The 14,585-nt window shown below is 35.7% G+C and overlaps 1 protein-coding gene across 5 annotated transcripts in view; it reads right to left on the bottom strand.

The window, feature by feature from the left end:
* Positions 1–14,585, bottom strand: part of DIAPH2 (diaphanous related formin 2) — a 947,390-nt gene that overhangs the window by 663,968 nt on the left and 268,837 nt on the right. For all 5 annotated transcript variants that reach the window (XM_033201830.1, XM_033201829.1, XM_033201828.1 and 2 more), the window contains 4 exons: positions 14,160–14,276; positions 11,861–11,979; positions 8,096–8,160; positions 4,626–4,730 (listed from right to left, as the gene is read on the bottom strand). In XM_033201830.1, the coding sequence (XP_033057721.1) occupies positions 4,626–4,730; positions 8,096–8,160; positions 11,861–11,979; positions 14,160–14,276 (406 nt within the window). The remainder of the gene's footprint in view (positions 1–4,625; positions 4,731–8,095; positions 8,161–11,860; positions 11,980–14,159; positions 14,277–14,585) is intronic.

Here is a 14,585-nt window from a genome sequence, read left to right on the forward strand (position 1 = left end):
AATGGAAGTTATAGAAGTCTAATTATATTAGGTATCAGTAATTGTAGTAGTTTGTACAAATGTCTGTATTACAGACATCTTATTATTGAGGGGAAACTCAGGATTTTAAGTTCCATAAAATATTGAACTAACTCTGTAAAACATTAACAACTTAATAAACAAATTTTCAGTGAACAACAAAAAAAGTTAATTAAATTTCTTGGGATAGTGTCCTTTTTGTCCTCATTCATTCATTCATTCATTCAGAGACAGTCTTGCTCTGTTGCCAAGGCTGGAGTGCAGTGGCAAAATCATAGTGCATTGCAGTCTTGAACTCCGGGACTCAAGTGATCCTCCCAACTCAGCCTCCTGACTAACTGGGACTACAGGCATGCACCACCAACCCAGGCTAATTTTTTATTTTTTAAAGATGGGGTCTCACTATGTGACCCAGGCCAGTCTCAAATTTCTGGACTCAAAGAATCCTCCCATCTTGGTCTCCTGAAGTGCTGGTATTAAAGGCAAGAGGCACTGTGCCTAGTCCTCCCACCTTTATTAATATAAATTTTCTACTTGGATTATTTAGTTGTTCTGACTACATTTATAAATATCTTTATTTATTTATTTTACTTTATTTTATTTTTGAGACAGAGTTTTGCTCTTGTTGCCCAGGCTGGAGTGCAGTGGTGCAATCTCAGCTCACTGCAACCTCTGCTTTCCGGTTTCAAGCTATTCTCCCGCCCCAGCCTCCCGAGTAGCTGGGATTACAGGCGCCTGCCACCATGCTCGACTAATTTTTCTATTTTTAGTAGAGGCGGAGATTCACCATGTTGGCCAGGCTGGTCTAGAACTCCTGACCTCATGATCTGCCCACCTCAGCCTCCCAAAGTGCTGGGATTACAGGTGTGAGCCACCATGCACGGCCATATATATATTTAGAAAGTAAGTTGAAGTAAATTTTTGGAACAACCAGTTGAAAGGACTAACCTATTTACAAAAATATGAAAGCTAACACTCATAGGTAGACAAGATCATGGAAAGGTTACCCATAATATTCACTCACACTAGTTTGTTCACATAGATGAATGTTAATGTATGTATATACATACATACAACTAAAGTGTTTCTATGCTTAGCAAATGACCATCCTCTCCTGGAATGCAATTCTCTCTGAGGTTAGAAAGAAAGACAAGATTAAAATACGTAAAATTATTTTAATTTTACTTTTAAAGCAGCAAAACTATAGAAAACAGTCTGATTTTATAGTCTTAACTGAGATAAAAGTAATTGTGGCAAAATTAAAGGTTCAGAAAATTAGTAATTTATCCTACAAATTTTGTGTATGAAAGGATATTTTTCATACTTTGAAAGGCAAAATGTGTGTCCCATTTTTTAATTAATGGACAACATAATTCAAAGTAATACACATTTGTAAACATCATTCAATTTTTCACCTCTATTAGATCATATTTATTCTCGGAATTTTATACAACCACAAAACGCTACTATTTAAATAAAATTTTACTGAAGTTAAATATATATTTTACAAATTTAATAAGGAATCTCAAATATTTACATTAAATGCTACCAGCCTTTAAAAATCAAATTATATCAGCCTTTCCTTTGCCTCCCATGAACAATTAGGAATTGAATAATTAAATTACGCTACCACATCGTATTGTAAATTGAATATGGTAAATGAATAACTTAGTATTTCACATTATTTTGGGCACACTAGAAAGTATATAGCCCTGGCCGGGCGCGGTGGCTCAAGCCTGTAATCCCAGCACTTTGGGAGGCCGAGACGGGCGGATCACGAGGTCAGGAGATCGAGACCATCCTGGCTAACACGGTGAAACCCCGTCTCTACTAAAAATACAAAAACTAGCCGGGCGAGGTGGCGGGCGCCTGTACTCCCAGTTACTCGGGAGGCTGAGGCAGGAGAATGGCGTAAACCCGGGAGGTGGAGCTTGCAGTGAGCTGAGATCCGGCCACTGCACTCCAGTCCGGTCGACAGAGCGAGACTCCGCCTCAAAAAAAAAAAAAAAGAAAGAAAGAAAGTATATAGCCCTGTGCCTGCACCTGTAATCCCAGCTACTCCTCAGGAGGCTAAGGTAGGAGGAATGCTTGAGGAAAGGAGTTGAGAGTGCTTCGTGATTCTGCACTTTTTACAGTTAATTTAACCATAAGTAAGCAACTACTCACTGTGTGGTAAAGGCCTGTGTGAGGTACAGTGGGGCCTTCAATAGGAAATACACTGTCCTCAAGGTGTCTATGCTCTAGCAGAATAGAGCAGGCACACAAGTATCCCATGAGTGGTCTAGAAAAGTGATATGCAAGTTCAGAGAAATTCGCTAATGGAGTTTTTGGTGAAGCTTTCCAAATGATGTCTTAATGAGCTTCTCCTTAAAGGATATGTTTCACATACACAGATGAGCAGAGGAGGGAATTTCTGACAGAGAATAATATATGCCAACATTTCTCAGCTAAGCTCTATGAAAACACTATTTCCTGGAGATGTTGAAGGGTGCTCTGAGATAAAAGGTGCCATGGTCAAATGAGTATGGGAAATCGATATGAAAAAGAGGTAGGCAGGTTTCTTCAATGTAAAATATCTGGAACCTTTAATATGCTAATGAGTATTATGAATCTCCAGGATGAGAACCTGTGTACTCAATTTATAGGACTATGGAATGCTTTCGTCATGAACAACCTATCATCATTTCTATAACTAATCTCTGGGAAATGCTGGCAGAAGGGTTAAGTATGGAGACAGTAATTTCCAAATGTGAAGGGAGGAAAGGTGACTTAGCTGCAACGGAGGCCGTAGTTAGGGGAGCAGTCAGAGCCCAGGCTGCAAAGGGGAGATAAGGGAGGAAAAACCTATGCCAGAGGGTCTTTAACATTCCTCATAAAGAGATTTTATTTAATCCTGACTGCAATAGGCAACAAGTGAACATATTAAAGCCTGGAGTGACAATAATCAGGGAATTGTTTCAGGAAGATTAATTTGTCACTGACATAAAGGATGAATGTGAGGAGGGAGAAAAGTTAGGCGACAATTGTAATAGTCCAGACAAGACATCATAAGAGAGTGAACCTGGAGGTTTCTGGGTTTTGATGTAAAGAGGTGTAGTATGAATGGAGTTGAAGAAAGAACAGACATAAGACAGTGACTAGCTTAATTTGTCAGTGGGTGGGGCAAGGAAAAGGGAAAGAAAACTCCAGCTTCACCATCTTTAAAATTGGTAGTAAAATTTAAATAGGAATGGACAACAAACTGGTTTGAGGAAAGATAGAAAACCACAAAACTGGGTTTGATTTCAACATGCAACAGGACCATCCTATGGGGCTAGCTAATCAAGAGCTGGAATTAGAAGACAAACGCCAGAGACTTGACACCTACTAAAAGGGGATATGTGAATGTATAATACTGAATGGAATAGTACAGCAAAAAAACAAAAAAAAACACACAGAAAAGAGAAAGAGCAGAGGACAGAATATTGTGGAAGGTCACCATTTGAGGATGAAAAAATAAGGAGAAACTAAGTTCTCAAACATGTAGAAAAAGAAGTCCAAGAAAAAGGGAGGGAAAGAGACAGAGAAAGAGATTGATTTATTGAAAAGAAACAATCAAATATTAGAGATAAGTAATACAGGCTAAGGAAAGGAAAAGGCCCCCAGATTGGGTATTTTGGAGTTTGTTGGTGACTTTTGAAGTAACCTTTCACTAGATTGGTGGAAACAGATCTAGTCAATCAACAAATATCTACTGAGCACCCACTATGTTAAGACATCATCTTCAGTTTCTTTTTTTTTTTTTTTTCTTGAGACAGAGTCTCACTCTGTCACCCAGGCTGGAGTGCAATGGCGTGATCTCAGCTCACTGCAAGCTCCGCCTCCTGAGTTCTCACCATTCTCCTGCCTCAGCCTGCCGAGTAGCTGGGACTACAGGAGCCCACCACCATGTTCGGCTGATTTTTTTTCTTTTTTTTTTTGTATTTTTAGTAGAGACGGGGTTTCACAGTGTTAGTCAGGATGGTCTTGATCTCCTGACCTCGTGATCTGCCCGCCTCAGCTTCCCAAGTGCTGGGATTACAGGCATGAGCCACCGTGCCTGGCCCATCTTCAATTTCTTAATATTCATTTAAGACATAAAGTATATTGAGGAGAATACACAATCAGTTTGAAAGTTTAGACACCCTAATTGAAATTTTAAGTATATATGGAAGCTTTTCACCATAGGGAATGTAGGTGGAAATTTACTTGAGATTCAAGAGATCTCAAGAGAAGCTTTTGGCATAATTACAATTAATGACTATTTCTACATTCTTTTTGAAAGAAAATAGTATGTACCCAATTTTTCAAATCATCATGAAAATTTCATCTCAAAAACACTTTTGCTTGTGTAATATATTCTGTTAAAAATATTCCAGGCCATTTAAGCAACTAATGCTTTATTTTTTTTCCAAGCATTAAAATGATTTATTGTCCTGGAATATAAAATCTGTAGAGTTATTTCAATGAAAATGTAAAACTGCCAAAAAGTCTGCTTCTGGTCACATTTTTCCTTCTATCTAACAAGACAATTTTCTACCATCGAACTCGCTGTGACATGACACAAAGTCTGTATCTTCTTTCATTACCTGGCTTCGAAGTTGCTGGATTTCTGCTTCAAGTTCTTTGATTTTCTCATCTCTTTTTTGAAGCTCTGCTTGAGCTTCCTGTCGAGCTGTGAATTCTTCATCGAACTGCAATGATCACCACCATCAATGTACAGTTAATAATACAGTTTTGAGAAAGCTTTAAAGAACATTATGTATTAAATAAGTGGTGTGGATTTACTTAGTTGAATTCCCAGATCACTCAGAAAATCATAGCTTGTAATTATTTTCATAACAATTAAGTATCCAAGTGGAGGTAGGGTATTGCTTGTGGCGGTAGTAAAGAAGAAATATGCCCCCTACCCAAGGTAAGAAAACACATTTTCACTTCTGAAAAAAAAATACAAAGACGAAAAGGTAGACTGAAAAGTTTCTCTTCCCACATAATGGACATTTTTATTGTTCTGTTATTGAAAATTCAATTTTAGAATTAATAATTTTAAAAATATTTTATCCCATACTTTTTTTTTTTTTTGTACAGAATTTCTCTCTTGTCGCCCAGGCTGGAGTGCAGTGACATGATCTCAGCTCACTGCAACCTCCACCTCCTGGGTTCAAGCAATTCTCCTGCCTCAGCCTCCCAAGTAGCTAGGATTACAGGTGTGCACCACCACACCTGGCTAATTTTTGTATTTTTAGTAGAGATGGGGTTTTGCCATGTTGGCCAGGCTGCCCTTGAACTCCTGACCTCTGGAGATCCACCCGCCTTGGCCTCCCAAAGTGCTGGGATTACAGGCGTGAGTCACCATGCGTGGCCTCATCCCATACTTTTAAGTTTAATGAATTAGAAAATGACATCTAAAAATAAACCATCAAGCAGTTTCAACTCCTTAACTATATTTAATCTTGAAAAGAAATTGCACTTTTAGAATGCTCAAATGTATGTATATTAATACAAATTGGAATTGTTTCTATTGCAATCTTAGTTGTCTAGAATCCATAAAGCAGTACTTCACAAACTCTGACAGTAGAATGCCCTAATAGCAGTCTCATTCAGATGGTTAACCAAAACATTTGTATAGCATGTTATGAGAGGAAAAACTAGAGGTTAAAATATGGGGTGCTAAGCCAAAAAGACTCTGAATGGTTAATATTTATTCACTGTATCCTGCCTTAGCCTTACCTCAGACAGGGCTCTAAGCAGGCACAAACCTGCCTGCGTATTTCCAGTGAATACTGCCTGGGTCTGGCTATAGAACATTTTATTTGCCCTTTATTGTCAATGTTGTTTCAAGTCAATTTAGAAGTCTATACATTATTCTAACAATGTTATTTCTGTTTCTAAAAGTGATACATCTTACTGCCCAAAACCATCTTAGAGTTTGTGGAATAATACAAAAGTATGTTCAGTGTTAACAAATATTCATCCTCATAGTAGCTTTGACCTTTGGAAATTATAAAATGCCATTCTGATCTAAGTCTGAAGAGTGGGTGAGCAAACTGGACAGTAATACTCTTTGGGTCGAACCTGAAATGCTTTTATTCATCTCTCCTTGAATCCCTGGAAATTGTCCCACAGATCCTGGTCCAAATATTCTCTAATTCTTTAAATTTCAAACCTACCCCACATCCTTGGAGTGAAGGATCCATATATCCTTCAGTCAATGACCTTGTTTTCCTACCTCATTAAGAAGATGGATGTCCTCCAGTGTGAGCTTGTTTGCCTTCACTACTATCCGTGTTAAGATTTATCTCAATCTGTACTCCCATCCCCACTCCTAAAGTTAGCTTCTCCTATGTGCTTCTAAATCATGGCACCTACACAAGCACACTATACACATTTTTCCTCTATAAATGGTTTATTAGTATGTTGGAGGAGAGGCACACAGTGTTTCTGCTTTTAACTTAAAATTACCTTAATCTGCAAACACAGCAAATGGGGATCACAGAAGCCTGAAATATGTGAGCTGGAAGAGGTCTTCTTACAAGTCCACTAATTTTATTCTTTCCTTTTAATGATGAAGAAACTAAGATCTAAAGAGAGTAAGTGGCTTACCCAAAGTCACAGCTAATTAGTGGAAAAGCTGAGATCAGACCTCACAACTACTGCCTCTCATTCTAGCACTTGTTAAAAAATGACTTTATACTGCCTCTTAAAATGACCCAGAACAAGGGGATGTATGTAACTAACCACTGGGAGACCATACAGGTTTTCATTCTAAATGTTGGTGATGAAACTAAAGCATCAAACACTGAAATTTCTTTTCTATTACTTCAGGACTCCTTTTTCCATAATATATATGCTCATAAAAAAACTTTACCAGACAGATAGTCACAATTTGCTCCAGTCTTGTAGTACGTAATCACAGTGCCAGCCAAAACTTAAGGAGATTCTAATGTTTTCAAAGGGAATTTTAAATGTGCCGCTTAAAACAAGAACATTAGAAATACAAAGGTCTATTAATCAAAAAGCATGCATTTTCTTTCACCAATAAAAATGACAGCTCCACACAAACATTTTATGCTCAAGCTCTTAAAATCTATTCTAGTAACTGAAAGAGCAAAGACATTTCTTCAGATGCCCTGAAGTAACTTCTTCAGTAATACTCTATAATTTCTAAAGTGATAGCAAAAGTGATTATCTGATCTCCAAGGTAAGTCATAACTTTGAAGAGACAGCAATATGTAAGCACATTATCTTGCTGTCAGAAGGCTGAAAACTGGAGAGCTTTTTAGACTTGTGCTTCAATCCTTCTGCCTGCACCCAACAGGAGAGAAATACTATGCTAATGCTTAATAGGCTCTAGAACAGAAAAAGAGAAACTTGTGGTAGAAGCTAATAAAATTATAGCTATGCTTCCATGAAACAAGGAAAAGACAAGCTTAGATCTGAATACAATTCAGGTATTCATAAAGCTGGCATTTACTCAAAGGCATTTAAGACATTAACACAGAAAGAAAAGGGATCCTCAAATTCCACCAGGCCTACATGAAGTAGCAGTATCACTTACAAAATGATAATGACAAAATTCAAAGAAGCTAAGTCTAAACAGAGAGAGAAAGAGAGTGAGAAAGAGAGAAAACACTGCAACATGTTATTGCTATCAATAGCACTGACATAAAAGACCACAACAGAAAAGACTAGCTAAACATCTCACAGTTCTCCAAAGAGCTACCTATTGCAAGTGACAGCTGCAGGAAAGCAATGGGAGAATTTATTTTGGTTGATTGCTTCCAACTATACCCTTTCAGCAATGTAATTTTTTCATGTATCACTTTAGTATAATGTGGCTAGTGTTTTTCTTCCATAATGGATTAAACATGATGAGGAGAGAACAATAGTAACCTTATCTTATAAGGAGATAAATCAATATTCCATGGCTATGTTTGAATCCAAAAACATAAAGTACTACATAAATGAAACATTTAGAAGTCCTCACATTAATAAAGTAGAGTATTACTGTGATTAAATTATTAACTTAACAATTATGGCTAATACTTTATAAGCTTACCTTCTTTGAAAACTCTGCAGCTCTTTGTTCACTTTCTTCAACTTTCGCCTTGTTCACACAAGAATCTATTAAGATCAACCAAAAGTGATTCAAAATTATGGCATGAGATCACTAGACAAAAGATGTCTTCTAGCCTATAACTCTGCAATGCAGACTATCATTTTTATGTCAATTGTTACTAAATGGAAATTGACCTATACTACACATAAAACATAAATATCATATATTCTTTCTTTAGCATACTAACTGAATTCAATGATAATATTGTGGAGGCACAAAACCAAGCATCCATAAACATATCTCATTAAATTATTTTTATGAGTATTCAATTATTTTTCAACTATAAAACACTTCAAAACCCCATAGTTTATTATGGGTGGAGAGGTGGCAAAGACTCCATGTTTAACCTTAATAATGTTAATAAGATATGAATAGTCTTAGTAAGATTCAAAAATGCCCCACAAAAAAGCTAGAGAGAGACAGAATAACATTCGATAATTCAGGCTTCTTCTTGAAAAGATTTTTACTTAACTTCTGATCTGGGGCAAAATGTATCATGTACATAAGGAAACAGACTTCAGACTTCTCAGGTCAAATCAAACACTTCAGAATATAAATAACTGAAGAACAACTTTTGGGCAATATTGTATCTCTCATTATTTTACGTACATATAAACTCTATTCTGTATCTAGCCATTCTACATTTATTTATCAAAAAGAAATAAAAATATATACCAGTACCCAGAATTGTATGTGAATATTCACAGCAGTTTTATTTATAGTAATCCCAAACTGGAAAGAACCTAAATGGCCATCAACAAGTGTATACATAAACAAACTGTGGTATATCCATATACTGGAATACCACTCAGCAATATAAAGGAATGAACTACTGATACATGCAATACAACAACATGAATGAGTCTCAAAATAATTATGCTGAAGGCAAGAAGACAGGAAAAAAGTATATATGCTGTATGTTTCTATTTTTATAAATTTTTTAAAAGTGCAACTAATAAGAGAGACTATAAAATGTAACTCGTAAGAGAGAGATCAGTAATATCCCAGGATGGGAAGATGTGGTAGACATGGAAAGAAAGAACTAAAAGGACAATGCAGAAACTTTAGGGTGTAACAGAATTATTATCTTGACATTGATGATGGTTTTAAGTGTCTATATTAATAGCAAAATTTATCAAATTCTATACCTTAAATATGGGTAGTTTTTCTTACATCAAATGTACCTCAATAAAGCTGGTTTGTTTGTTTGTTTGTTTGTTTAAAGCAACTGAGGAGGAAAGTAGGAAATGATGAAGTCAAAGAACAGCCATATCTAAGCTGTGCTAGTCACGGTTGGTAATGATTTTGAATTTAAATTTCAATGGAAAGGCATCAGAGAGTTTTAGGCAGAGATCTGATACGATTTGATTTATGAAAGATATCAGACTTAAAGAATTGTGACATCACAAGAGACTCTAATCTCTTCAGGTCTGAGTCATCTTAAAATACAGATCCATGGGTTTCCTAGATGTTCTTGAAGGACCTGATAATTTTTGTGTATATGAACCTATGTGTGTTCTAATCAAAGTTCCAGGCATTTGTCAACTTCTCACAAAGGATTTTGACCATAAAATATTAAGAGCCACTCATTTATGTGACTTACTCAATTTTAAAGTTGAGGAAACTAAAACCTAGAGAAGTTAACTGATTTGTTCACAATCACAGAGATGACAGGTGGATAACATCACAATGGGTTTATGATGCCGACTATCCTCTCTGACCTGATCCCTTCATCTCTCCTCACCCAACACTTTTGATTAATGGTAAAGAATCATAGTACCTGGTACACAGTACACAAAACAAACATCTGTTGAATACTGACTACTACTTGACTAAATTATTATTTTTACAGGTATTCAATTATTTTTCAACTATAAAATACTTCAAAAAACTATAGTTTATTATGTGAGAAGTGACAACAACTCCATGTTTAAGATTAATAAGATCAAAATCAACAGTAGCGTATGTGTCCTAACTATGGTCTATAATGGATTATAAGCTAATACACATATTTGAAAATAGTCCTTTATGACTCCAACAAAATGCAAAATAAATTTGTTTTTCAAACTCATTGAAAAACATGCAATGAGGCTAGAATTCACATTCACTGCTGGGTAAATTAGCACAAGCTTTCTGAAAAGCATTTGGCCTTTGAAAGTTCATACTCTCACAGAAATCAATCCTAAGGAAATAATGAGAAAAAGACAAACATTTATATACAAGAATGTTGGCAGCTCATTCATTTATAACTGTAAAAATCTAAAAACAATTGTGAATGCACAAAAAGAAAGGACTGGTTGAAATGGTTATGGTATTTCTCAAAACGGAATATTACAAAGACATCAAAAGTCACATTTTGAAGGTTAATGTGGAAAAACTCTCATAACACTCCAAGAAAAATCAGCATTCAGAGAGATAGATAGGTCATAGAGAAAGAGATATAAGGAAATGTACCAAGCTGAAAAGGGAGCGATCACGAATGTGATTGGTGGTTTGTCACTTACATAAGTCTCTAGATTGCCTGATAAGTACGCATTACATTTAAAACAGAAATAATACATAAATAATAAGTTATTCATCTTTGAATGTTACTGTATATTTGCCTTGTGCTATGGAACAAAAAATAATATATAATTGGCATACAATAGCTTTTGTTTTCTTTCTTTAAAAATAAGACAAATAAGTTCATGCTTGAACCTTAACAATAGTGATTCCAATTAAGTATAAATAAGACTGCTTAGCTATAAGGCTAGATAGCATAGCACACTTCCAAGGGAAGGTTCAGATCATCCTTCAGAGGTTGTTCTCAAAAGTATTGCTAACTACCAGTCTAGGATGATATAAGGAGCAATCTAAGGAGATGAATATGATCACCTCAAATTCTTTCTAACTCTAAGGTCTATGAAAATATAAATTGATCCATTTGAGAGCCTTAGAAGGTCTCAAATTATTGAAATGAGCCTGTATTTCTTTTCTTAAACTTGAGCATTAATAACATAACTATAATGAGACCCCACTGTATTTCTACAAGACCACTAAAGTACCAGTATAAAATGAAAAGATTTCAGAGTCGTGTTTCTAAATAGTAATGCATTCATCTATAATAATATAATGGGTTCTTGTGGGACACTAAGCTTAAACTGCCTCCAGGAGTGTTGGAACTTATTAAATACGTTAATATTTCTTTTTTTTTTTTTTTTTTTTGAGACAGAGTCTCGCTCTGTCACCCAGGCTGGAGTGCAGAGGCACGATCTCGGCTCAGGCAAGCTCCGCCTTCCGGGTTCACGCCATTCTCCTGCCTCCGCCTCCGAGTAGCTGGGACTACAGGCGCCCACCACCAGGCCCGGCTAATTTTTTTTTGGATTTTTGTAGAGACGGGGTTTCACCGTGTTAGCCGGAATGGTCTCGATCTCTTAACCTCGTGATTCGCCCACCTTGGCCTCCCAAAGTGCTGGGATTACAGGCATGAGCCACCGTGTCGGCTCCCTAAATAGGTTAATATTTCTAATCACACAGGCAGAACTCTCATGATCATTATAATTAACAATTATAGCAATTGAGTGCCCACAGACACAATGATTTACCAGATATGAATAGAAGTTCAGTAAGAACTGAAACTCTTACTGAACTTCTTCACTTAAAAAGTGTTTATAATACAGAAGGCATCAAACACAATCAGAGGACAATGAGGATTATGATACGTACCTATCAGATGAGTGAAATCGATGTCTAATCGTTGCCTGTACTTGAAGTCTGGATCCATACCACTGCAGTGTAGCACTATCTGTGAAACGCATTCCTCAATTATTTTATAATATTGTGGCCTGAAAAAGAGAGAAAGTATTCATGAATGCCTTTCTATCCATGCAAATCAATTTTCTTTAGAAGACATTCAATGTATTAGAAGAGCTAGATCTTTTTCTGGAGCTGTTTTAAAAATCCTGCAGCCACTACACTTCCTTAGGACAGGTATGCCTAAGCTTAGGGATGGTCTGGGTGTTATAGTACCAAACCCATTGTGATGTAATCAACTACATCTAGTGACTTCATAATCTAGTTTGCAGGGATTCAAGCTTGTGTTCAAAGATACTTATCAACCTTTTCTATGTACTTATGCTATTTTTTCTAAAGTTAATAAAAACAAATGAGCTGTTAGTCCTACATTAATGGATATAGAAATGGTTCTACACATCCACAGGTTCTCAATTTCAATAAGGGATGAGTTTCTTCTCATTACGTGGCAAGCAATGTGTTGAATTTACTACAGCACTTTTAGTCAAGATAGCTATAAAAGCTTACAAAACTGGACAGAGCCACTTATATTACAAGACTATCCAAGGATCTATTTATGCAACCCATTTTAAAAGACCCATTTTATAAAAGCATACACACTTAATATGCATGACTGTTGCTTCAATTTGTTTAAAGTGTCAGAGGTTTTAAAACATATCCTAATTCTGTAATCTATCAAGGTAATTCTGGCCTTAAAAATGACCATTCACCTACTGCAAAATTTTTTAAAAGGCACTTTTGCATTAAAATTTGGGTAAGATTTAGTATTTGTCAGAGGATAATAAATTTAACAGAGAAAAATCAGTAGTAAGAAGTACGACTATAGACAAATTACAATATAAACTTCCCTAAATATAGTGTGCTGATAACTAGCCAACCTACTAAAAGTTTGTAAATGAAGCCAAATAGACTCTAATTGCTCTTCCATGTCTTTAGTAATGAGTCTGGTCCCAAGAATACGAATAAATAGTAATACATATTACACATCTGGGTTTTTTCAAGTCATCATCAGGTCTAGAGTAAATAATACTGGATTACAACCTCAGTCTAGTCAATAAATAAGGAAAACACAGCTGTTCCCTTTCAGGCCAGGTTAATCATCCCTCAGTGGAATAAAATGCTTGTCACACTTCTGCCTCACATGGATGTTCTTAGGATGAAAAACATGCCATGTAGGAATCACTTCTTACTTATTCATAGTTGCTGAGAAATGGATACTTTCACATAAATGATGTTCCCCAGCTAACTGAGTACCTATGGGCACAGTATCCCTTTTAAATTTGTTAGAACTTAATTAAAAATACAATAATTTTTAATGTATTAGCAGCCTTGCTGTTTAAAAAACAGCACAAAATTTACTATTTTAAACATTTTTTATGTCTCTGTAATGCCACAATGTCCATCAAATTATTGTACTGGTCTGAACTATAATAGTTTTCTATGCTGCTTTACAGCTATAATTTTTGTTGAGACTGTGCTGACCTCATAGTAGCTTTCCTTTTCCCTTTAATCAAGCAGGTTTTAAGAAATCAAAGAACCCAGGTTGTCAGAATTTCACGCAAATTAGAGTATGAAGAACAACTAAGAGTCTCTTTAACAGTTAAATATAATATCATGGTCACCAGCCTGTGGATAATTTCAGTCACTCAGAAGCCTTTTCATAACTTTCTCGTTTTCCGATATATTCCCATTTAACTAGATTTTAAAACTTTTAACTTTAGTGGTTATTATCATACTCATTTATTTTGAAGGATGATATTACTAGACATAAAATTGAAATATTAGCACTATTATTTTCTTAGATGTTAAGATCACATTTATTAGTAGATAAATACTGTAAAAGAGAAATAACAGTAAAATCTTACTTAATATGCACAAGATAAAACCTTTAAAGTTCTACCCCAGAATCTTCAGTGCTTTTTCTGTGATATCACTATCTAGCAAAGAAAATTCATTGCAGGGCCAGTGCAATCTGTTGGGTTCATTCCTACCAAAGTCCTATCACTGGAGTACCCATTTTTAAAAGTGCATCTCTCTCTTCTGGCCAAATTTAAAAAATGAACACCGTTTAAAAAATGTTACCTAAAGGAATCCAACTGTTACACCCTCTGTGTATATATATGCATATATTGCATAGGTCCCACTACATTGTTCATTTTCCTTAATACCCAATTCAAATTATAAATATAGTACTCTCAGAACTGCCTCTTACCTGATATAATAATCATTTCTGATGAGCAAAAAATGTTGCAGAATGGATAAGAAGTAATTTTCAGCAGCAGTGTCCTTCAGCATATTATATAGAAGATGGTAGACTTCATTCATATCAGTAGAAAGTAAAGGAAAAATATTAAGATTCTTGATGGGAGTCTCATTCATAACAAAGGAGTTTAACTTTGTAAAACATCGACTTATAATCTTGCTTCCATTACTATTTCTAAACCTTCAACTCTATGATCCAGTACTTAAACATCTACATAAAGTAATGATTCTATGCAATCATTTTGATCTTTTAACTAGAGAGACGGACCTCAAGAGCATGTCTGAGACCATCTGACTGCCAAAATGTTAACTGATCCGTTATACATATTTTAAAGTCCAGATTATAGCTGGGACCATTGGAACAGCAATGCCATCA

Source organism: Trachypithecus francoisi, unplaced genomic scaffold (assembly GCF_009764315.1).
Source record: "Trachypithecus francoisi isolate TF-2019V2 unplaced genomic scaffold, Tfra_2.0 Lachesis_group6, whole genome shotgun sequence".
Classification (NCBI taxonomy): Eukaryota; Metazoa; Chordata; class Mammalia; order Primates; family Cercopithecidae; genus Trachypithecus; species Trachypithecus francoisi.